Source organism: Notolepis coatsorum (genome assembly GCF_963971535.1).
Source record: "Notolepis coatsorum genome assembly, chromosome: 12".
Taxonomy (NCBI): domain Eukaryota; kingdom Metazoa; phylum Chordata; class Actinopteri; order Aulopiformes; family Paralepididae; genus Notolepis; species Notolepis coatsorum.
This window is the reverse complement of record NC_140176.1, coordinates 30,740,273-30,764,265: the sequence shown is the minus strand read 5'-3', so window position 1 is coordinate 30,764,265 and position 23,993 is coordinate 30,740,273. Positions and strand designations below refer to the sequence as shown.

General features: G+C 41.3%; 1 protein-coding gene across 1 annotated transcript in view; it reads left to right on the top strand.

The window, feature by feature from the left end:
* Positions 1–10,325, top strand: part of casp7 (caspase 7, apoptosis-related cysteine peptidase) — a 77,176-nt gene extending 66,851 nt beyond the window's left edge. The window contains exons 6-7 of the mRNA XM_084326604.1: positions 5,566–5,704; positions 6,927–10,325. Coding sequence (XP_084182730.1) covers positions 5,566–5,704; positions 6,927–7,153 — 366 coding nt within the window. The 3' untranslated portion in view covers positions 7,154–10,325. The remainder of the gene's footprint in view (positions 1–5,565; positions 5,705–6,926) is intronic.
* Positions 10,326–23,993: the final 13,668 nt, after the last annotated feature.

Below are 23,993 nucleotides of genomic sequence, written 5' to 3'. Positions count from 1 at the left end.
ATTCAACACTGGCCCCTGTAAATATCCTAACCCAACCCCCTCCAATGTACAGTCATTTACCTAGTATGGTTTTGTCAATAGTTCAATGTACAATTGTGTTTGTTTGTACAGTGTCTCCTCCCCCCCCCCCCCCCCCTCAATGTACAGTGTTACTTGTTTATACAGTGTGCCCCCCGCCCCCCCCCCCCCCCCCAACCACCTCCAATGTAAATTACCCAGTATGGTTGTCAATATCCCAATGTACCCAACCCCCCCCACCCAACCTCCTCCAATGTACAGTTTCTACATCAAATGTATATACTCCCTTTTCTTGACTCCTTCTGTATCACAAACAGTACTGTATTTGCAAATCTGGTATGTCATAAATGTATAGATGTAGCAGTACTGACTATCTGTATGTCATGTATGTCATATATGTCTATATGAATTGAAAATGGGGGACCCTGATGGAAACAAGACAAACGTCTTTCTCAGGTCTGCATCCCCTTAACAATTGTATGTATTGAGCCGTACTGTATTGTACCCATTCTGCAATCTGTTAAATAAAGTTTTCATTCATTCATTCATTCATGGATACCATGACTGTGGTAAGTTTTAAGGGGCTAGCGTTACACAATAAATTAGTTATAATAATACCACAAGTGTGGATTCACTCGCCCAAACCCTGTAGCCGTGCATTGCAGTCACGAAAGGGGCTAACTAGGTCGATAGTCCAGCAACGTTATGTTCATCAATCTCACAATATTCGCTAACGTTAGACAGATGGAATACAGCCTTCCATCTAAAAACATAAATGAAAACTTACCACAGTCATGGTATCCATAATAACTTCAATCGGTTCGGATCCTTTGAATGAAATGAAAATGTAAACAAACACTGGCCTCACGTTAGAAAGTAGCACTGGTGACGTGAAATTACTGAGCCCAGAGAGGAGTGGTTCGGCAAAAAATAGTTAGAGTATATCTGCTTAGAAAACGTAAATGTCTAATTCAATAATTTTTTATTTCTCCACGTGGTAAATACACAGGTCACAACATGTTTACAGGAACGTTTTAAAGTTATATTTGGAGTGTATTTCGTGACTGTAGGGAACTTCCAGTGATGAGGCTAAGCTACGCTAACGGTGCGGGCGTGCCCTAAGCCTAATGCATGCAGAGAGACAAAAAAGGTATGTATCTTCTTGTCTAACTCCAGGGAAGATGTTAAATAAGCTAATTTCCCAAAATGTTGGAGTTTTCCTTTAAATTCTATACATTGTAATGAATGGGACTGTGCTGGTTTGTCTTTCTTACATTGAGTAACATTAGTAGAACATGGGCTCTTCTCTCATATTTAGTGAAAACAAAAGTGTCAATATTTGTCATCTTTACCTGCCTGTAATAAGTGAGAGAATCCCTTATCACAGAAATTAGCACAGATATATTAGATGCTTATATTCTGAGAGAAATTGTGAAATGGCACAGAACTTTTGAGTTCTGTTGTTTGCTATCTGCCTCCAGACGCTCACGCATCCAGGTTTGTCACTATAAATGTCACACCCATCAGACTGCTCATTTTAATTTAAAAGTACTCTGACACTACTGATTTTTTATAAAGTACTTGAATACACTTTTTTTTGTACTACTTCCCTCCTTTTCCTTAATTAAGAAAATGCTTTTAGCTGATGCCTGCAAAACTGAACCTTATCTTAAAGAAATACATTGTTTTGTAAGTCACTAAAAGTCTTAAATATAGTACAATTAGGGTCGGCTGGGTGGCGCAGCAGAGATTGCTCTCGTCACCAATGCAAGAGACTCCCGTCTCGAATCCGGGTGTCAGCATTGCCTCCGGCTTGGGCCAGCCGTCATACTGGCTCAATTGGCAGAGCCAGCGGGTGGAAGTCGATGGGTAGTGATTTGGACGTTGTGGACAGCGACTCCTACAGGTCGGTTGGGGGATGCCTGCACAGCAAAGACAGGAAGTGGCGGGGGTAGTGTGAGCCTCCCATGCGTTACACCTCGCCAATGAGAGTCCACGCTGGCAGGTGAAAAGATGTGACAGGCTGCCTCCTCGTGTACCGGAGGGGACACGTGATGCAAGGCTTCTATCCTCCCTACAACCGACCAGTGGGGGGCATAGTCGAGCAATGTTCAAGACAGGGGAGGGGAAAATTGGAAACACGAAATTGGGATGGGAGAAAAATAGAAAAAATAAGGAGAAAAAGTGGATAAAAAAATAATATATAGTACAATTAATAAATGTGAGTTTAACAATTCTACATTTACATACTAATTGTTCACTTTTCCCATTTTGAGGATTTATTTCATAAGCAATTACTGATATGATTGATCAGACATTGAGAATTGGATCAATTAATATATTGTTTAGAGCTATTTGAAAAGACATACACATTTGTATTTATAAATGTATATAATATACAAAAACATATATAAAAATGTATATCATCAAGATATTAGATACATTTTCTGGGAATATTTACAATGTGCATAAGGTCCACTCTGTTTCCTACTGATGTTGTGTCTCTAATCCACAATAGTTCTGCTGAGCCGTATTACGGCTCAAAGGAAGCCTTTCCTTAACAAAATAACCCCACATTCCGCTGCATTCCGTTGATAGCCTCTATTTAGTATTGCTTTTATGTGACAAGTACATTGATAGCCTCTATTTAGTATTTATATTATGCGACAAGTCTGTTGATAGCCTCTATTTAGTATTTATATTATGTGACAAGTCTGTTGATAGCCTCTATTTAGTATTTATATTATGTGACAAGTCTGTTGATAGCCTCTATTTAGTATAATATTATGTGACAAGTCTGTTGATAGCCTCTATTTAGTATTTATATTACTGTATGTGGCAAGTCTGTTGATAGCCTCTATTTATTATTTATATTATGTGACAAGTATGTTGATAGCCTCTATTTAGTATTTATATTATGTGACATTGGGTCAGATCCACAGGACTTTTGCTGCTTTCTATTCAAAAGAAGCTAAAACATTTAATATTCAATGATTAGAAGGGGCTGTTAACCTCTTAACACTTTGATTGCCACGCAGTATGCCCATCATTATACCCAGTCTGCCACCGCTGTAAGCCTATGGAGATGTTTACCTTCTTTGCAGGGCTATAACTTTTTAAATATTATAGCTATATTGACATTACTATGGCCCATTCAACATCGTGTATCTATCGTTCCGGATGTGGGAACGTTATATTTTTTCATTCATACATTGTTGTGTTAATACCGTCGAGAATATAAGTATGTTTTTAAGCTTTTCTGCTGTAATTCCAAAAACGCGAGTTATAGGCCCTGAAGCATATGATAGATTATCGATTGCTGTTTCTTTCCTATACACGCTATATTAAAAAATTCAAATGTATATGATCGGTATACATTATGCTTCATCATGCGTGAAGGAAATGGGGGGGGGGGGGCGTTTATAATTCCTTGATCGTCAGTAACGGCTTTATTTAGTATGGGTTGATATATTGATCAGATGGATTGCAAACAAAGAAATGGACAATCAAGCTGAAAATAACGTTATATTCCTCTTACCGTTCGCCGATGAGACTGGAGGAAAAATATTCCAATTATTTGACGTCGATCTGCTAGATCCATTTCCCGTTTGTATGACGCAATAAACGCCGAAATCATATATATTATTGCGTTTCGAAAGCGATCCCAATGCACTCGATTGAGTCTCTTGATCCACGTAACAAGATAGTACTGCCGGAGGGATTTCCTCGATGCACCAGCGCCACTTCCGGTTTGGTGTGGAGTGTAACTCGCCCGATCATCCACCAGGTGGCGGTATTGAGGCGTTGCAATATCAGACAGGGTGCCGCTGCAGTCCCCGGAGGGAGGCTGGATGAATTATGAATGCCATGGCGAAAAAATAAAATATTGATCCCAACAACGAATTACGCCGTTGTTGGTGTTCAACGCATGGCGGGCAATAACGAATTACGACGTTGTTGGCGACCAATGTGTTAAGCCCGGAGCCCTATTTTCTGAAAATCCGCCTAAAATACATAAGTAAATGGAATATTGCTCTACTTCTAAAAGGACCATTTGCATATTCTTGGTATCTAGGGACATCTATGGACCTCAGTGAATGTATTCCCATTTCCCAGTGTCAGAAATATTGTGTCTATCACTAGGCTTGCTTAAATTGTGATGAAACAAAGTAGAATATGAATTATGATTTTCCTTTGCATCTTTGACATTGAATAACACCATGCTAAAAATGACCAGACATGAAAAACTACCACTGATCTCGTTCAGTACCTTCTTGAGATCATGTGTACAAAAAATCTAAGGAAATTAATAAAGGGAAGATGATTAAACAGAAGGTTTTGTAGATACAGTACTGAATTATCCCATCCGGATTAATGCAATTTGAAATATTATTATATAATATAGAATAGCAGGCTTATAAATGACCTTATTATAGCCAATTTGCACATTTATGGATTGTGCCAATTCTTATCTTTCAAATGCCCGAGTTCAATTTGGATTTAGTATCACCAGGCATGCATAAGAACGGATAATGACATCTACTGTATGTACAGTAGCTTTTTTATTTTGATCAGGGTGCAACCGTTTTGAAACTAATTTCAAATATAATTGTTGCTAAAAATAGGGAAGAGAAACTAACTGCGCTTCAATATATGTCAATAACGTTAAGTGTTGTGGTTTATTATCCCGAATAATAAGAGATATTAAAAAAATGCATACAGAAGTAATTTGCTTGAAACCCCATAGAGGCTTTTGGGATGTGTCGTTCGGAAAAATTCCAACACTCATCGAAAGCTCTCGGTGTCCTCTACTACAATTCCCTACGTTAAAATTTTCCAAAATGGTCGACTTTCGCAAACTAAACAAGACCAAAACGAAAATGAAAATCTATCTAATAACACTTTAACCTATTGGTAAACTAACGTATTGATGATAATATACATTATAACTGCTGTTGTGACATGGTTATGATGTTTATACTTGAATGCGTTTGAAAAATAAAACGCTACTTTTGTCAAACAGTCTGGAGGGATTGATTTATGACGTGATGTAATTTTGGGACCGGTACCGGTCTCGTTGTTTAATAGGAAAAGGCTATTAAATCATGATTTTTACAGTTGAAGTCGTTTTGTAAAAATTACTTAAGATTTCTCGTCACTCATGATACAGAATGATTAGCCTGCTGTAGTTACACAAAGTTAGATTTTCTGCTTTAATTACTTAAAGGTAGAATCTGTAATCCCGTCAAACAGCGACCTCTAGGCAAAAAAGCTCGGCATTGTATTGCACTTGAGTCTGAGCTGTGGCCAGCAGTAGCAACCCCTCCCCATACCCCCATGAAATCCAACCCACACATCAGACATTTAATTCTACATTTAATCTAATCAATGGAAGGATTTTGTATTCTTGCATAAGAAGTTCAGATATGTTTGAACTCTACAGAAGCTACATGGGTATTTCTCTAAACTTGTGAATTGCCTCACCAGGTCATCGTTGTGAAAGATACTCAAGATCTCAATGAAATGTCATTTCATTTACCTCACCAGGCTTGTCGAGGTTCAGAGTTTGATGATGGTATACAGACAGACTCGGGGCCCCCAAATGACACCCTAGAGACGGATGCTAATCCAAGGCATAAGATTCCTGTAGAGGCAGATTTCCTCTTTGCCTATTCAACCGTGCCAGGTAAACCATAGCAATTCATGCTTTATTCCCCACTTCATAATGAATAATTCAGGTTTTCATTATTTTCAACCTAGAGCCTATTTTTCTATCTGGCAATACCAATTGATTCCAACCAAAAGCCTGTCATTCAGACACTGAGTGAGTTATTTCAGTTAGGGTTAGAGTTAGGGTTTGAGTTAGGGTTGGAATTAAGGTTAGGGTTAGAGTTATGGTTAGGGTTAGAGTTATGGTTAGGGTTATAGTTCACATTTGTAGGAGTAGTAGCAAAAATAAACTGATTTGGACAAAATTCTAAATGGCTGAAAATATGTTACAGGCCAAAACTTAAATTTGTTATAGCGCCACCTGGCCAAATGGCATCAAATTCGACTCCCCTCTCAACAATACACCCGTTGATCAAATGAATGGTTCTTGAGATATGAAAAGGACAGGACAGACAGACAGACACGCAGACAGACAGAGATTCCTTCCTTTATAGTTAGATAAACATGGAGTTATCTTAAATTATTGCTGACCTGTGGATACAAAATATAATATTGCTTATATATTTTTTTCAAGAAATAACTAATTCAGCATTAATTAAATAAAATGTTCAAATAAAAAGCAACTCAAACACCTTTGGTCTTAAGACTAAACCAACCAATTATTAGATGAATGGAGTAAGAGGGGGGAGCCCTAAAAGCTATAAAGGTAGCATTGTTTTAATGAAAGAAAAACAAATATATATATTTCTGAGGATATTTCTTGTCGTAAAGGATTGACCTGGAGTCAGGAAGAGCTCAGCCAAGTCCAAGTGCCAAATAACCACACATTTGATTAGTGGTTCATTTTGGTTGGAATCAAACAGTGTGATTAAAATCTCTGTTGAAAATAAGCTTAAATGTATATCTGTTTCTGTTTCCGTTTCTGTATCTGTATCTGTATCTGTTCTCCACTTCACACTTCCTCGTTATAGTAATCCTGTTTGTTTTCAATTTCAGTGTTTTGTTTGCTGAGTGAGTGGCTATTTGAACGTGAAAAACATTTGGGCACCTGTGATCTGCATGTCCATATGAACCTGTGCTTACTTGCTTGTGTGTGTTGTAACTTGTGTGTACCTACTTCCATCCGAATCTAGCTGTGTGTGTTGTGTGTGCATACTTCCATCAGAGTGTAGTTCTGTGTGCATACTTCCATCAGAGTGTAGCTGAGGCTAGTTGAGTGACTGGGGCTGCTGTTTCAGGGTACTATTCGTGGAGGAACCCCGGGCGTGGCTCCTGGTTTGTCCAGGCTCTCTGCAACGTCCTGAACGAGTTTGGGAAGCAGCTGGAGATCATGCAGATCCTCACACGGGTCAACTACATGGTGGCCACCAGCTTCGAGTCCTGGTCTGAAGACCCACGCTTCAGTGAGAAGAAACAGATTCCCTGCGTGGTCTCCATGCTGACCAAAGAGCTGTACTTCAACTGACCGCCAATGTAATGAATGCCTATGATACCATAGACTGACCGACTAGACTGACTGACTGACTGACTGACTGACTGACTGACTGACTGACTGACTGACTGACTTGACTGACTTGACTGACTTGACTGACTGACTGACTGACTGACTGACTGACTGACTTGACTGACTAGACTGACTGACCAGACTGACTGACTAATTTCAGGCACTGACCAAGCGGTCAAAACATTCAGGGATGATCCAGGCCTGGCGGGACACTGTACCGTTTGGGCATGTAGGCCGTTTTGCACGTGTAGCTGGGCCCAGAACAAGCAGCTGGGCCCAGAACAAGCTCTCAACACCAGTAATAGTGGCACCACGTTCATGTGTAGCTGGGCCCAGAACAAGCTCTCAACACCAGTAATAGTGGCACCACGTTCATGTGTAGCTGGGCCCAGAACAAGCTCTCAACACCAGTAATAGTGGCACCACATTCATGTGTAGCTGGGCCCAGAACAAGCTCTCAACACCAGTATAGTGGCACCGCGTTCATGTGTAGCTGGGCCCAGAACAAGCTCTCAACACCAGTAATAGTGGCACCACATTCATGTGTAGCTGGGCCCAGAACAAGCTCTCAACACCAGTAATAGTGGCGCCACGTTCATGTGTAGCTGGGCCCAGAACAAGCTCTCAACACCAGTATAGTGGCACCGCGTTCATGTGTAGCTGGGCCCAGAACAAGCTCTCAACACCAGTATAGTGGCACCGCGTTCATGTGTTGATGGTGAGACTTGCCTCTTCTTCAGGTTCTTCCTCGGAATAATGGTGTCACATTTGATCCGATCTTTGTCGACAGGCAATGTGAAATATCCATGTTCCTCTGCCAACCCAGAAAATTTGCTGCCATTTTTTTGTGGGTTTGCGGAGTCATATCTGAAAATGGCTTCATCCTTTTTCGAGCCTCAACAATACATTGTAGCACACAAATTGCATTGAATTAATGATAATTTATGAATAATGCATTGTCTAAGTGCACTCTTTCCAACTTGGAATTAACTTCCTTCCAACTAAACAAAATAATCTACTTTTATATTTAGTTCTGAGAGCAATCTCGCCAGAAAAACTGCTGAAACACTCCTGTAGCAATGCTAGATTTGTACTGGCCTTAGATATTGTGAACAATATGCTGTCCTTGTTGTACAAAACCAGTTGGAAGCCAGATAGCAGCATTCTTTTAGTGCAGCTGTGAATTTGATTAATCCTGTCCTATTAAGTTACAGTCCTGTAACAATGGTTCTTCCAGGATGCACTAGCCAGGTTACATAGAGACTGAGGAGAACAGTCCTGTAACAATGGTTCTTCTAGGATGGACTAGCCAGGTTACATAGAGACTGAACGAGAACTTAGTGGGATGTTCTGTAAGAGAAGGAACGCAACTGGGAAAGGGATGAGCTCACTTTCAGTTGTCAATGTTTAAATGTTTTTAAACTGTCATTGGTCCAAAAATAATAATACCAATAGATAAGGTCTCACCTATGAAGGGTTATATGACCCATGATTATATGACATCCATGCCATAGGCTCAGGTTGTCACTGTAAGCACTATAGCAGATATTGTTCAAGATGGTAGCAGCCCATGGTTGACCTCCGGTTCCTTAGTGAGTGGGTATCTCAATGTAAATTTACAAAATCTCATTAATTAGCTTGGACGTAGCAATTATCTGCTGTGTGACAAGAGTTCTATGAGACTTTAGGTCAAGGGCATAAAATAACATTCAACCACCATGGAAGCAGCATGGTCCTGAGATGTTGTCAGTTTTCTCTATGTACATACATGACTTCATGGAGTTGAAGATGGGCTGATAGTTTAGGCTTTAACAAGTGAAGTCAATGTATTTGCATACTATCAAATAATGAACTTGTCTTTTTCTTATTGGCCAAGGTTCAGCAATTCAGTTTTATGAATTTCCCCATTATCATCCTTAAAATGTAGGCATTCCACTTTACACGTGTGTACTTTGCTCACTTAATGCTTCAGATATGGAACTTGGCGTGCCTACAATTGTGTCCGATATTTGGGAAATGTCATTTGATGAATAAACTGGGTCATGGCTTAAAGCACAAATGACCACATTGTTTCACTGTATATCAGTGTGGTAAATTGTCAGTCATAACATTACCACAGTAAAAGGTACCTAGCATTGTCTTAACATTTCTTAACACAGCTAAAAAAAAAAGCTGTCTACTGATTGGGAATTAAGTTAAAAAAAAATGAAAAATTATATATTAAAAAAAAAAAGATTCCTACAAAAGGAAGAAAATTCGGGGACAACTTTTGAACCCCCTTCTTTAATTTGTTGCTTTCTTTAAAATATTGATAATCTGTGACCAGATTACTGAACAAAGTTGTTAAAATATATATTGCTGATATTCCTGGTTAACCAAATACATACATTTATATTTAAGTGAGTTTCCTTTTTAATCACTGACGGTGTCATTTGATTGAAATCTAAAAAGAAGAGAAAACCAATCCAAATTTAAAAAAAAGCAAAATCTTTACCAATAGACATTGCTGAGGGCCATTATAACACACACATACTGTTTGTCTCTACAAATACACTTTGCGTTTGTCCCAAAGTCTGTCAGTTACAGAGGCAGCTATTCCTGGTGATTCATATCCACATGTCCACACAGCAAGCTTTCTGCATCAATCACATTATTGCACATGTCAATTACTTTGGGGGAAAAGTTGGGTGCTAGCTTGAATTTCTTTTCCTTTTTTTTCTCCAGTCTTTGTATTTTTTGCATCAGTCTTTTTTTCTAACACTATTACACAATATTCAGACATGTTGACCACTCTCCATATCCTGTACTGCAGTCCTGAATACTCTGGACACATGGATCTCTTATTAGTGATGTAGTGCCCAACTTGTACTGAAAGGAGTGTTTGCTCCACTTGTTTTGGAATGGAATTGAAGGGAAAAATCTTATTTTTTAGAAGTACATTTTTAAATGCTTTCCAGTGTTAAATGCTATTGTCCTCAGGAATATATTTTTAAAGATTTGGATAAATGAATGGATGAAATAAAGAGGGAGACGATGTCCCTTGAAAAAAATTTATATTCTGAATTTACTAAATATTGCCATAATCTGGCCCCCTTTTTGAATCTGGGGTAATACATTGTTTAAATTACTTCAAATCAGAGGAATGCTTATGTAAACATTATTTTATTGTATTAAACATCAAGAATATATTGTGTAATGAGTTGTGTGGTTATTTTCGTCACCTTGCATATGTATTCAATCTTTTGTGTGTATATTCAAATAAATCTAGATCGACACACCATCTGGTGCCCACGACCTCTGCTCCAGGTTCCTTGTTTTATTACAGGACAAGGTTAACCCCATCTACCAGCAGCTAGTGGTGCCCCCCTCCTCCCCCTCACCTGCTCTTCCTCCTGGGTGTCCCCCCCAATGCAGCCTCTCCTCCTTCTCCCCGTTGGATGGTCCTCAAGTTGCCAAGCTTATAGCTTCAGCCAAAGCCTCCACTTGTTTACTCGACCCCATGCCTACTACCCTGGTCAAGATCTGCCTCCCTGCTCTCTGCCCCACCATGGTCAACATTATCAACTCATCACTTAAATCTGGTCTCGTCCCCTCCTGCTTTAAAACAGCCTCCGTCACTCCCATCCTCAAGAAGCCCGGCCTCGACCCAGATGAGCTAAACAACTACCGTCCAACCTTCCTCTCCTCAGTAAAATCTTGGAAAGAGCAGTGGCCGCCCAACTCCAACAATACATGTCCAACCATGAGCTCTATGAGCCTTTTCAATCCGGCTTCAGAATTCACCACAGCACAGAGACCGCCCTCATCAAAATCACCAACGACCTCCTCCTTGCAGCTGACTCTGGCCACATTAGCATCCTCATACTCCTGGACCTTTCTGCAGCCTTCGACACAGTCTCCCATTCTATCCTCCTCAACCGCCTATCCGACAGCTGGAATAAATGGGGATCAATCTGCCTTTATTCTCTTGAGATTGAAGATGTTGAGGATTTGTACATCCTCACATTCATGTTGATCGGTATGGGAGCGATCGCTATCTGGATCTGTACAAGAATAATCGGGAAAAAAGACGATAACTGTCTGGAGATAGCTGTGGCCAGACTGGAAGTCTCCCACATGGAACTTGTAAAAAGACTCGCTGTCCATCAATCTGACGAACAATCGAGAACTCAAGTCATGCTGGGGGTCGCGCAGGAAATTAAAAGCGTGACAAATCGAATTTAAATCAAAATTGGAGCATTCAGGAATCATTGTCTGCCCTGATGCACCCCCCCCCCCCCCCCCACACTCAAGTCTGCTGAAGCATGTGGAATGCACAAGGTCATGTCGGAGAGTCAAGATAAGAACAGGAGACATGGCGTTCCTTTACCCAGCACCTCACCTCCCCCACCAGGACTGGCTCGTGCACTCCCCCCCAATCTTTCCACCACCCCCCCCCACCCCCCCCCCCCACCGGTCCCATCCCCTGGCGCTGCACTGACGGCTGCCTCACGTGAGGGATCACTCCCACCCCCCCCCCCCTTCAGCCCTGTAACAACCCCAACCCACCCCCCCTCCTCCCATACATGGCGCTGCCTAAGCCGGCTGCCAGTCTGTCTGCGGTGGTGAATACGCATATGTATGTCTCAAGGCTAGCCCTACATGCGTCATCAAAGCGCATGTAGGTGTTTTTATGCTCTGTACCATTATTACTATCTAAACCAGGGGTCTCAAACTCGTGGCTCGCGGGCCAATTGCGGCCCGCTGGATGATATTTTGCGGCCCCCTACTTGACATCAAAGTAAAACAAAAATTTATTTATTTTTTATTTAATTTTTATTTCTTTTTTTATGTTGTGGGACTTGTACAACACTTTGTTCAACTTTGTCAGTGCTGTAAAGTTTAAACCTTTTAAAATCTTAGACAAACAAAACACTTTGCTTTCATGAAATATTGTAAGCCGTCATTTGAGGCTTTATAAAAGCAGCACAATGAACACAAATCTGTCAGTGCCGAGTCCGACCTCATCTTAAATAACAAACAGCATTGCTTGTTGTAGTTAACAAAGAGAGGCAGAGTTGATTTTGCAACAATCTTTTTTTAAATCATATATAATATTTGATGCGGCCCAGCCTCACCCAGACTCTACCTCCAGCGGCCCCCAGGTAAATTGAGTTTGAGACCCCTGATCTAAACTGTAATAATTGTGGAATATTACTGTAATGAGCTGTATGTGTATGATCCAAGCATCCTATGATCCTCATAGGACGCATAACAGAAAAAAGCATTCCATGTGAAGGTATTCTGTATTTTTGCATGTCAAATAATAAAGAAACTTGAACTTGAAACCTTGGCATCACTGGCTCAGCACTCTCCTGGTTTCAATCCTACCTCACCACCCGGACACAGTTTATCACCATCGGCGATTCCAGTTCCACCCCAGCCCCAGTCAACCAAGGCGTCCCCCAAGGTTCTGTACTTGGCCCAATTCTGTTCACCATTTACATGCTCCCCCTCAGTCAGATCATCCGCCGCCATGGCCTCAGCTTCCACTCCTACGCCGACGACACACAACTCTACCTCTCCACCAAACCATCCACCCAGCTCCCCCCACGCTCCCTTGTCAACTGCCTTTATGAAATAAAAACCTGGATGTCATCTAACCTTCTCAAACTCAACAACAATAAAACTGAGCTCATGGTTGTGGCACCCAAGGCCCTGCTCCGGAAGGTTGGGGATCTCACCCTCGACATAGACGGCTGCTCCATCTGCCCTTCCCCAAAGGTCCGCAACCTGAGCCTTATCCTGGACTCTACCCTTTCCTACCAAGCCCATGTCAGTTCCGTCACCAAATCCGCCTTCTTCCATCTCAGAAATATCTCCAGACTCTGACCATCACTTTCCGACTCCACAGCTGAGACCCTCATCCATGCCTTTGTCACCTCCCGCCTGGACTACTGCAACGGGGTCCTGTCCGGGGTCCCAAGCAAAACCCTGGACAGGCTCCAGTATGTTCAAAATTTAGCTGCCAGGGTTCTAACCCGCACCAAACCCTGGCAGCACATCACCCCTACCCTCATCCACCTCCACTGGCTCCCCATCAAATCCTGCATCACCTACAAAACCCTCCTGCTCACCTACAAATCCCTCCACGCTCTGGCACCTCAGTACCTCACTGACTTCCTCCACCCCTACACTCAGTCACGGTCCCTGCGATCCACGGACACTGATCAGCTCTCCATCCCCCGAACCAGACTGCAGACCTTCGGGGACAGAGCTTTCAGTGTGGCAGCTCCCACCCTCTGGAACTCCCTCCCCGCAGAACTCCGCAACGCCCCAACTCTGGACTCATTCAAAAAACTGCTCAAAACCCACCTCTTCAACTTGGCCTTTAACCCCTAATTTCTCACTTTGTATGTTGTGTCTGTCCACTGTTTGTTACTTTTGTTATTTCCCCCCCTATGTAAAGCAACCTTGGGTTTTTTGAAAGGCGCTATATAAAATGAAGCTATTATTATTATTATTATTATTATTATTATTATTATTAGACTGCACGATTTGGGGAAAATATCTAATTGCGATTTTTCTGAACGATATTGCGAATGCGATTTAATTTGCAATATAATTTATTTTAAAGGACGACTCCACTTTTTTTGGAAATTAGCTTATTTAACATCTTCCCTGGAGTTAGACAAGAAGATGCATACCTTTTTTGTCTCTGTGCGTGCATTTTAGCTTTGGGAATAGACGCTCTGTTAGCATAGCTTAGCTTCATCACTGGAAGTGGGGGAGGACAGTAGCCTTACAGTGCCTTACAGTGTATTGCAAGGTCTGACATTGACCAAACTTGATATGCATGACCTTGGTGGGCTCTAGGTCAACTCCTGAAAAGGGGGTCAATGTCAGACCTTGCAATCAAAAGTTAGGGGGCGCACTGAAATTATGGCAAGGGTTATTAGCCCCCTAACTTTGATTGCAAAGTCTGACATTGACCCCCTTTTCAGGAGTTGACCTAGAGCCCACCAAGGTCATGCATATCAAGTTTGGTCAATGTCAGACCTTGCAATACACTGTAAGGCACTGTAAGGCTACTGTCCTCCCCCACTTCCAGTGATGAAGCTAAGCTATGCTAACGGAGCGTCTATTCCCAAAGCTAAAATGCACGCACAGAGACAAAAAAGGTATGCATCTTCTTGTCTAACTCCAGGGAAGATGTTAAATAAGCTAATTTTCAAAAAAAGTGGAGTCGTCCTTTAAGGTGAGACACTACAGGTGAATAGGGTAAACAATTTAACTAATAGATATCACAATGAAACTTCCCCAGTTGATTACTTATATTAAGACAAGACTTTTGTATTACAAGTTTTCTGAAATTGTATGTTTAAATATGCAAATGAGGCATGATCTACTTAAATATGCACTAATTTGCATATAATTCCAGGACAGAAATCTGAACATTGGATAAAGCCATTTTCAAAATTATAGTTTCATTTTGTTGACATATTAGAGCCAAAGGTTATTACAGAGGGGATTTTAGATATCTCTTTTTATCACTCCATAAATCAGAAAATACTCCATTCAGTCCATTTTTATGGTAAAATTCCATATTTCCGGGGTGCTCCAGTAGCACACCATGTTACCGCGCTCGCGCGGGACTCCGTGCTGCGTCACGGATCTGGTTGACTCCGAGTTCGATTCCCGGACTCGCCGTCATTTGCCGAATGTCTCCCCCTGCTCTCTCTCCCGTTTCACCCTGCAACTGTCGGTCATGCTTGACCAGGAAAGCGATAAACGCTAAAAAAATTAAGTTTAAAAAAAAAAAAATCCATATTTCGCCATGTTTTTAGGAATAAAATGTGATATAAATCAGGGTATGAATGCGATATCAACAAACCCTTCTGTAAATACCTTCAGAACATAGATATGAATAGAACTGGAAGGTTTGGTGTATGTGAGTGCTACTGAAGTGGAGATTTCTAGCTCAGAGTATGAGGAAAAACTCTTAAAACTCATTTTTGGGGAAAACGCCTTCAAAGTTCTGTATTGTAAAATGCCATAAATTTTTTTTAAACATATTTACAAACAATACCTAATCAAACCATTAGTAATAGACAACCTAAACACATGCCTGATAACTGAATAATAATAATGATGTTATTGAACTGAACAGAACTACACACAGGCTACAAACAGTGTAGTACAGTGTAGTACCCCCTAATAGGCAAAAAATATTTGGGGGGAGCTCCAGTAGCTCACCGCATATCTCGGCGCTATTTCTGCGTCGGGGAAAACCGTGCTGCGTCACGGATCTGGTGGACTCCGAGTTCGATTCCCGGACCCGCCGTCATTTGCCAGAATGTCTTCCCCTGCTCTATATCCCGTTTCACCCTGTATCTGTCGGTCATGCTTGACCAGAAAAGCGATAAACGCTAAAAAATAAAGTAAAAAAAAAAAAAAATAGGCAAAAAATATTTGAATAGATATAACTATGAAACTTTCCCAGTTTGTTATGTACATATAAACTAAGAAAAAATATATTGCAAGTTTTCTGAATTTTATGTTTATATATGCAAATGAGGCACTTCCCCATTAAATATGTGCACATTTATGGATGCAATAAGGCAAAATGAAGTAAAATAAACAACTAAATGTGTGTTATTGACATTTTATTGTCACTAGTTTCATATAAGACATGTTTAGGAAGCAAAATATAACAAAATCAACAAAAAAGTATATTTGCCTATTCACCTGGGGTGTCTCGCCTTAAAATGGCCCAACGGAGGTTTACTGTAAAATGTGGCTTGCATGAAATGATCCTTGCATGAAATGTCCGTTGGGTTGCTTTAAAGTCTAGCTTTAATTTAATATTAATCTTGTAATAGATTTAAAACATGTGATGGAGCATTACTAACCTAAGTTAATAGATCACCTTTTTGTTTTATATTCATGTTCAGAGAGGAGTAATAGTTAGATATTTTTTTATTTATATGGCAATTAAATCAATGGTGTGCTTGTTTGTTTGGGGAGTTTGACCTACAGTTAGGGCGCGTTCACACCTACCCTGTTTGGTCCACTTTAAGTGGACCATGGTCCCTTTAAGTGGACCATGGTCCCTTTAGATCGATAGTCCGTTTGGTTTGTACAGGTATGAACGCAAACCGAACTATAATGAGGACCAAACAACCGAACCATGGTCCTCTTGAAAAGTTGGGACTCGGTTCGTTTCAAAGTGGACCATGGTTCGTTTGCTGTTGGTGTGAACGCAAAACAAACTTTATATAGTATCTAATCTAGAGCAAATGACTGAAATGAGTGACAGGTGCCTAGTGGCGGCCCAACTTGACAGCGCCAAGTGACAGCTTGCGCGACCCAACTCAAATGAATGACAGGCGCGCGGACAGTCTCTCTCTCTCTCTCTCTCTCTCTCTCTCTCTCTCTCTCTCTCTCTCTTTCTCTCTCTCTCTCTCTCTCTCTCGTAATGACAGTATCTCTCTGCTTTATCACAAGAGACGCTGTCGGCAACTGTTATGTTTGTGAGTGCTAGTCCAATAGATGAACGACTTGGTGACAGCATGTCCTTTGTTTACAAATTAGATCCGCACCAAACAGGGTAGTGTGAACGCAGACCATAAGCAAACAATGTATCATTTTCACATTTGGTCCACCAGAAAGTCCGGACTATCCACGGAAAGTCCGGACTATCCCTGGACTTTCAGATGTGAACACACCCTTAATGTGCCACGTGGGGGAAAAACAGTAGGCGGAGAGCTACCACTGATGGTAATAACAGTAAGTAATCCATACCATATATATCCACCATACCTGGCTGAAAATAAACTTTGCTGCTTATGTTTTTCCCTGTAGGCTAATACACAAGTAGTACATAGTTGCAGTTGAGCTACAGGTGTTGTATATTATACAGCTTTTTCGTGCATCTTTATCAAGGGAACCCTTGTCCTAATGATTTTAATAATATTATGATACGATATGGACCTAGGTCACTCACAGCCAACGTGATGCTGACAAAATAACGTTAGCTAGTTAATGTTAGAATAGTCATCCGGAGTTGACTACATTAGGGAACTGTTAGCTACAAAAACAATGCCAATAGCTTATGCTGCGCTATTTGACATTGACTGACTGTAAGAGACCACCAGCAGTAGTTGACAGTCTCACTTTATGATAGCGTTATGACTATGTTATCATATTATTATCAACATTCATTGAATTAATCATCATCATGGCATGGCACACACACACACACACTACTGTTAGTATAAAACTGAGTTATTTGGATTGATATGATGAGCCAGGAGATGAAGGTGAAGTTAATCGATGGTATTTATTGACACAGGAACACACAGAGGAACAGTCCTGGAGACCACAGCCCTCCATGGGGGCTGTGTGGCTCCAGAATGATGACACAATCATGCTTTTATACTATGTGGGTTCCAAATTTAGCGAGCCACTGGTTAATAAATAGATGATCAGACAGGCTTGGTCGTATATGGTCATATGTGGGGTTATATGTAAGCTGTTGCTGAATCTGATCATATGTCCATCTTTGCTTCCCCTCAGTGGCCAGAGGGCCGATATAGCCAAGCATTAGGTCACACAGGTCATCAGGTCAGAGTATTTCTGGGTTGGTCACTCGACCCATTGGCACAGTGGGGGAGATTATGCTCTCACCAGAGGAGCTAGATCTAAGGATCTGTAATCCTTCAGTGAAATATTAATGAATATACATTACACTACCTCCCTGCGAGTCGCTATTAATCATGAAGGTACTACTCAATTCAATTCAAAGGGGCTTTATTGACATGGGAAACATACGTTTACATTGCCAAAGCAAAACAATACTACTGTACTCCCTACTTCTGCTTACCACTACACTCTCCTCGAGAAACAGTGAGGACAGCAAGGGAGGGGGTGGGGCTTAGTAAGAGATGTGATTGGGCCAGCCCAGTGTCAGTATAGAAAATAAACCAATGGGCTGCTGTCCCTGCTTTGTGCGCCGGTCACTTGACCAAACTTTATTAAAAAAAATTATAAGTAAAATTATATCTGCCTCAAGGTGCGTCGGCCCACCGGGAAAATGCCCGGTATGCCAGATTACCAACGGTACCTTTTTTCCGGGTACTTTACTCTCTCTGTAAAACTAAACTATGTCTAAACATCTAAATTGATCAAAACACACAACCTAAAACTCCTCCATATCTCCCTGTCCCTACAACCATTTTCTTATGTTGCATGTTCATGTATACATTTATTATCTATTATATTTGTTTTATGTTTAAATATCAACATTATCTGGCCACCTTTCCAAAGACCAGAGATGGGGCGCGTGCACACACAGAAATGATGGAGAATGTCTTATAGCAGACTTAATAATTTTTTAATATTTCAGCTAATGAAGTTAAATGTTTATTATCATCAACTATTGGTTACCTTTATTTACCCAGGATAGGTTCGCTGAGCACGGATGCTCTTTTTCAGCTATGCCCTGCTTCACCTCCACACCGTAACCAACAAAGAAACATAAAAAAAACACAATATAATTTGATAGGCATAAAACCTACAACCCTATTGTATATGAGAGCGAAAACCCCTGCGGGACAGAATGATTGGATCGAGAGGAAACTCTACTCATCATCCCTTCTGCCCCAGCGATGGTATTTTAAAATACACAATGGGTGAAACTAACACTGGTGTACAGTTAGCAATCATACAAATTTGCAATAACACATTAATAAAAGCATCAATAGTACACCCGTATAATACATCTGCAGTATAAAGAAATAAACATTGCGTATTAAAACACAAAAACATCTGCAGCATGAACATTTTATAGACTTTGTCATATACATGTAATAACATAATTTTTTTAAATAAAAGTTCATGTAAAAGGGGGACTTTTTTACACTTATGCCTGGAAGTGTAATACCCCATCCCTCCTTTGTGTAGTGAATTAAAAAATATAGTAATAAAAATAAACATGAGGAAAATAATCTTCTTATAGCTGGAGCCATCTTCTTTATGAGCAATTTCGTCGTTACTCAGAAAATGTAAGCCGTCATTTATTATTATTAACACAATTCATACACTCAATCTCATTTAATTTTACCAGTAGAGCAAGCTTGTGGTATGGAATAATGTTTATTCACTTCCCATCTGGCCTACTCACATACTGTTACAATTTATTCAAATTCTGTTGCCGAGAGAGTGCGTGCGAGAGACATGAACATGCCGACAAACAGGGATTTGTATTGTCCAAACCAGTTAGACTCAAACCCTGCGGCAATAGGGTTCATAGCCTTGAACTCATCATACAAAGTATTAAGAATAACATTAAAAATATCAAAGGTCAATTTGTAACCTAGTGGTTAATAAAATTAATCATACAAAATTAAGGACAATATCTAAACACACACAATGTTTCCAAAATGTTGATCTGATTTCAATTAGTTTGATACAATGTTGTGTGAATATTGAGTGACTGTCTCAGGCTTGATCTTGCATGGAATAAAAAAAAAAAAAAAAAAGTCTTCACTTTCAGTAAGGAGAAAAAGATTCCTACACTAGCTGCTCTACGTGTTTTATCTTGTCAGTTGGTAAAAAAAAAACATAGCTCTGTGGTTTAAGGGACAAATAGCCGACTGACTTCTTCTCACAAATACAATTTGGTAACTTAAGTCAATTGGTGTAACACAACATAGGCCTCGAAATTAGGTGCAAGAGGACAAATTGTAATCATCCACTGATGGAAATATTTACAAAGAAGTGTTATAAAACACTTTGGTCAAGCTAGCTTGGTTTAATTTATCTTTGTCACCCTCGTTATTTTATAAAATTTCTATGAATCTGGAGCACATTCTAAGATTTCTACAGACTCAGTATCGTCTGTAAGCGCTGTTCTTATCCGTTCTTATCTTATCACACCTAGACCACAAATAAACTTGGACACACCTAGACCACAGATAAACTTGGACACACCTAAACCACTAATAAACTTGGACACATCTAGACCACAGATAAACTTGGACACACCTAAACCACAGATACACTTGGACACACCTAGACAACTGTGACGGCCCCGCCCATCGGTTCTACCAAGGCTGTTTGGCTCTCTGTTGTGCTGTGTTCTCTGTAGATGCTGTGCTGCACACTTCCTGCTTGCTTTGGGGCTCCGCCTACCCACTTCCTGTTTGCTCTGGCGCTCCGCCTACCCACTTCCTGTTTGCTCTGGGGCTCCGCTTACCCATGATGATGGCTGACTATCTGCACCTGCGAGGAAGGGCATGAAAGCCACCTCATTTATCAATGGTGCGTACGCACAGATATGTGCGTAACCCGTGCGTACGATAATTTCTAAGCAAAGTGTGGGACTTATCAATTTGAACTTGTGCTTGACATTGTGCGTATATCTACGCACAGCTCAGACCGTGCGTACCTGGCGCCCAGCGGTAGAATATGAAGACTGCACCCGCGTCCGTACAACTGAAAAGGGTTGTCCTAGCGGGCGTCACAGCAGCGAAGAAGCTAATAGCAATGAGATGGAAGGAGCCTGAGAAGCTTACAATGATTAACTGGTCCCTAACTCTATTGGATGTGATTTATCTTGAGATATCCACAGCCCGGGTGATTGGGGTGGGGCAGGCTGGAATTGACCTATGGTTCGCAGCAGCTGAGAAGGTAAAGACCGCAGTGTGCGGCTGAGCGGGGTTGGGGTGCGTGTTCGGGTGAGTCCGGCGGTCTCTTGGGAGGGGGAGGAGGAAGTGTTTTTGTCTGTCTTGTCCCTTGTCTTGTCATCTTGAGTTTAGCTGGGGATATTATGGGGGGGCAGCTATTTAACTAGTTCTTCACTGTTTGGCCACTTTTACACGGTCTCTGTGAGTCTATGGAACACCTACAGGTTTTTGTTTTTTCATGAAGGTTCATTGCTCTGGTTTCAGGTCGTGTTCCCTCAAAAAATGGTCCTTGTGGTGGGTTGGAGATGTACGTTTTATTAATATGGGGTCACACGGCCGGGAATCGGGACTGAACACTGGGAAAGACCATTTATTAGATAGTACCCCTTGGAATTAATTTAGTAGGTTGAACTCTGGTTTCTTTTCTTTTGTCTGTATAATTGTTAGTCATTATTATTATTGTTTTTGTTATTTTCTTGTGAAGTTCTATGTATTGTGATTGTGGTTAATGTGTTGTCTTGTTTCGTGAGAATGTCAATAAAAAAATTTGATCAAAAAAAAAAGAATATGAAGACTGCAGCACGGAAATAAGCTTTTGTGCATTACACTGGCGTGTTCGGTATGACCCGTAATTCATTATAGTTAATTGTAAAATAGCGACAGTAGTGTAATTATTGTCAAACCCTATAAATAGCATTTGGAATAGGTCTTTCTTTCCGAATGAATGCAGCATGGTTTATATATAGCGTTATCGGAATACTACGGGGTGCACTGACTGCGCTCCGCGGGGAACTGTTTTCAGAGATAGGGCAGTCTATTTGCCGAGAGAACATAATATTATAGAGTCCGCTACCCGAGACACATTCTCCTTGATTTGTACAGCAATTTGGGACCCAAATTAAGTGTGGAACAAAATGCACATGCCATCCCCATGCACACATTCAAGTCCGGTCCATCGTGATATATTGGAAATGGATCGAGCAATAGACTGTTACTGTACCACCCATGTAGCTGTCAAAGCTCCATCACAAATTATGTGAATAGAAAGGGATTCCACTCAGTCAATGTTGCGATGTGCATTTGGCTGATACATGTCGTTGCTGGTGACCGGGAGGAGGCACGCATTGTATTGAATTAAATTGTAATGTTATTACTGGGGTATCTGTAATTAAAATATCACTTAAATGCATGTGGTTGGGGTTATCCACTGAAGCCATAGTTAATGACTCTGACCAACCCACATCACATAGGCAGGCTACACATGGCGTATATGCAGGCTATACATGGCATTTCATTGTTATTGTATGCTCTCGTATTATTGTTATAGTATAGGCTATTGTCAAGAAAGGAAGTACATTATTTTCAATCGTGGCTTTAATTCGTAGCCGAGAAGCAGTCTCCTATCAGCTTCATTAATCCTGATCCGTCTCAGCCACAGCATAACTGAGACCGGCTATGGAAAAAAATCATAAATAGACTACTGTAAATAAAATAGCCTATAACATTATAAAGGATATAGGCTATAGCAGGGGTTCCCAACCTTTCTTCCCCAGAGCCCCACGATTCCTTGGAGACATATATGATATAGGCTATACTGTGTCCGTCATACTGGGTATTAATCGAAGGAAAAACGAAAAAAGGCAGTCATATTCCAGCATGGTTATTAATGACACCAACGGCAAACAGTGGTTGACGGTCTTTATTAGTGTTTGCGCTGCCCAGGCAGCAATGGTCTTTAGGAAGTTAATAGATATCATATCCGACATCACCGTGTACACGTCTGTCAGCCTGTCGCGTATTTCTCCCATAACACGCGTTCGCTCGGCTAGTCCATTTTTCCACATTCCATGGGGGTGTTTCATTACCGTATATGGTTAATTACGGGCGGTTCTATATGCAAATACTTAAAATCGTGCACGAGCGCGGAGTGTAGAACAAGTGGCATTTATCAACACGGAGTACTTGCAGGTGTGCGTAGGACCTGTGTACGCACGTGTGATAAATCCCGATTTTTCTGTGCGTACACACATTCTAAATTCCGTGCGTAGGAACGGAAATAGAACACTTTATATGAATTGTTGATAAATGAGGGCTTCCTCCATGAGCTTGCTCTCTCTCTCTCTCTCTCTCTCTCTCTCTCTCTCTGGACAGCCTGACCACTGGCATACTGTGTTTTGTTCTTTCCTTTTGGTTTGATGATGTTGTTTTGGTTTATTTAATTAAACATATTGGTATATCTGTAACGGAGGTACCGCAGTATATCCACAGTCACGGGCACAAGTAGTGACGTGGCTGTGGATGGTAAGCGGTACTGCAAGTAAACTCACTCCCCAGAGGCATCCAGACCCGGAAGCAAGCAGTGAATTCACTTCTTGCTTAGTGGTCTGTGATGCCGCCCGTGACGCGGGCGTCCGGGGTTCAACTCCCACTCAGGGCGATCCCTTAACAGGGGTCGAATCGACTAAACACAACGCAGACAAGATCACACGGGCTACATGTGGTGCCGTTAGACCCGGATGCCCTGGGTGGAGTGAGTTTAGTGGGGTGAGTGTAACGGAGGTACCGCAGTATATCCACAGTCACGGGCACAAGTAGTGACGTGGCTGTGGATGGTAAGCGGTACTGCAAGTAAACTCACTCCCCAGAGGCATCCAGACCCGGAAGCAAGCAGTGAATTCACTTCTTGCTTAGTGGTCTGTGATGCCGCCCGTGACGCGGGCGTCCAGGGTTCAACTCCCACTCAGGGCGATCCCTTAACAGGGGTCGAATCGACTAAACACAACGCAGACAAGATCACACCGGCTACATATCTACCTGTGTGGACCTCCCTTACTTGTTGTGGCCTAACTGAGCTCATAACAAATGGGGGCTCGTCAGATTTAGCATCCGGATTTTGTTTAAGATGAAGTGGATTTTGGACACATCTAGACCACAAATAAACTTGGACACACCTAGACCACAAACTATGCAAAAAGAAATGTCTTGTGTTGTTGTTCTTACTTTTCTGTTTCTACTATGTTTTTAACCCTGTAGCACTTTGGGATCTTAGTGAACGAAAAGTGCACTACAAATACAATGTATTATTATTATAACCATGAAGCAGCTTCCTGGCCGTCCAGTTGCTTCCTCTCACC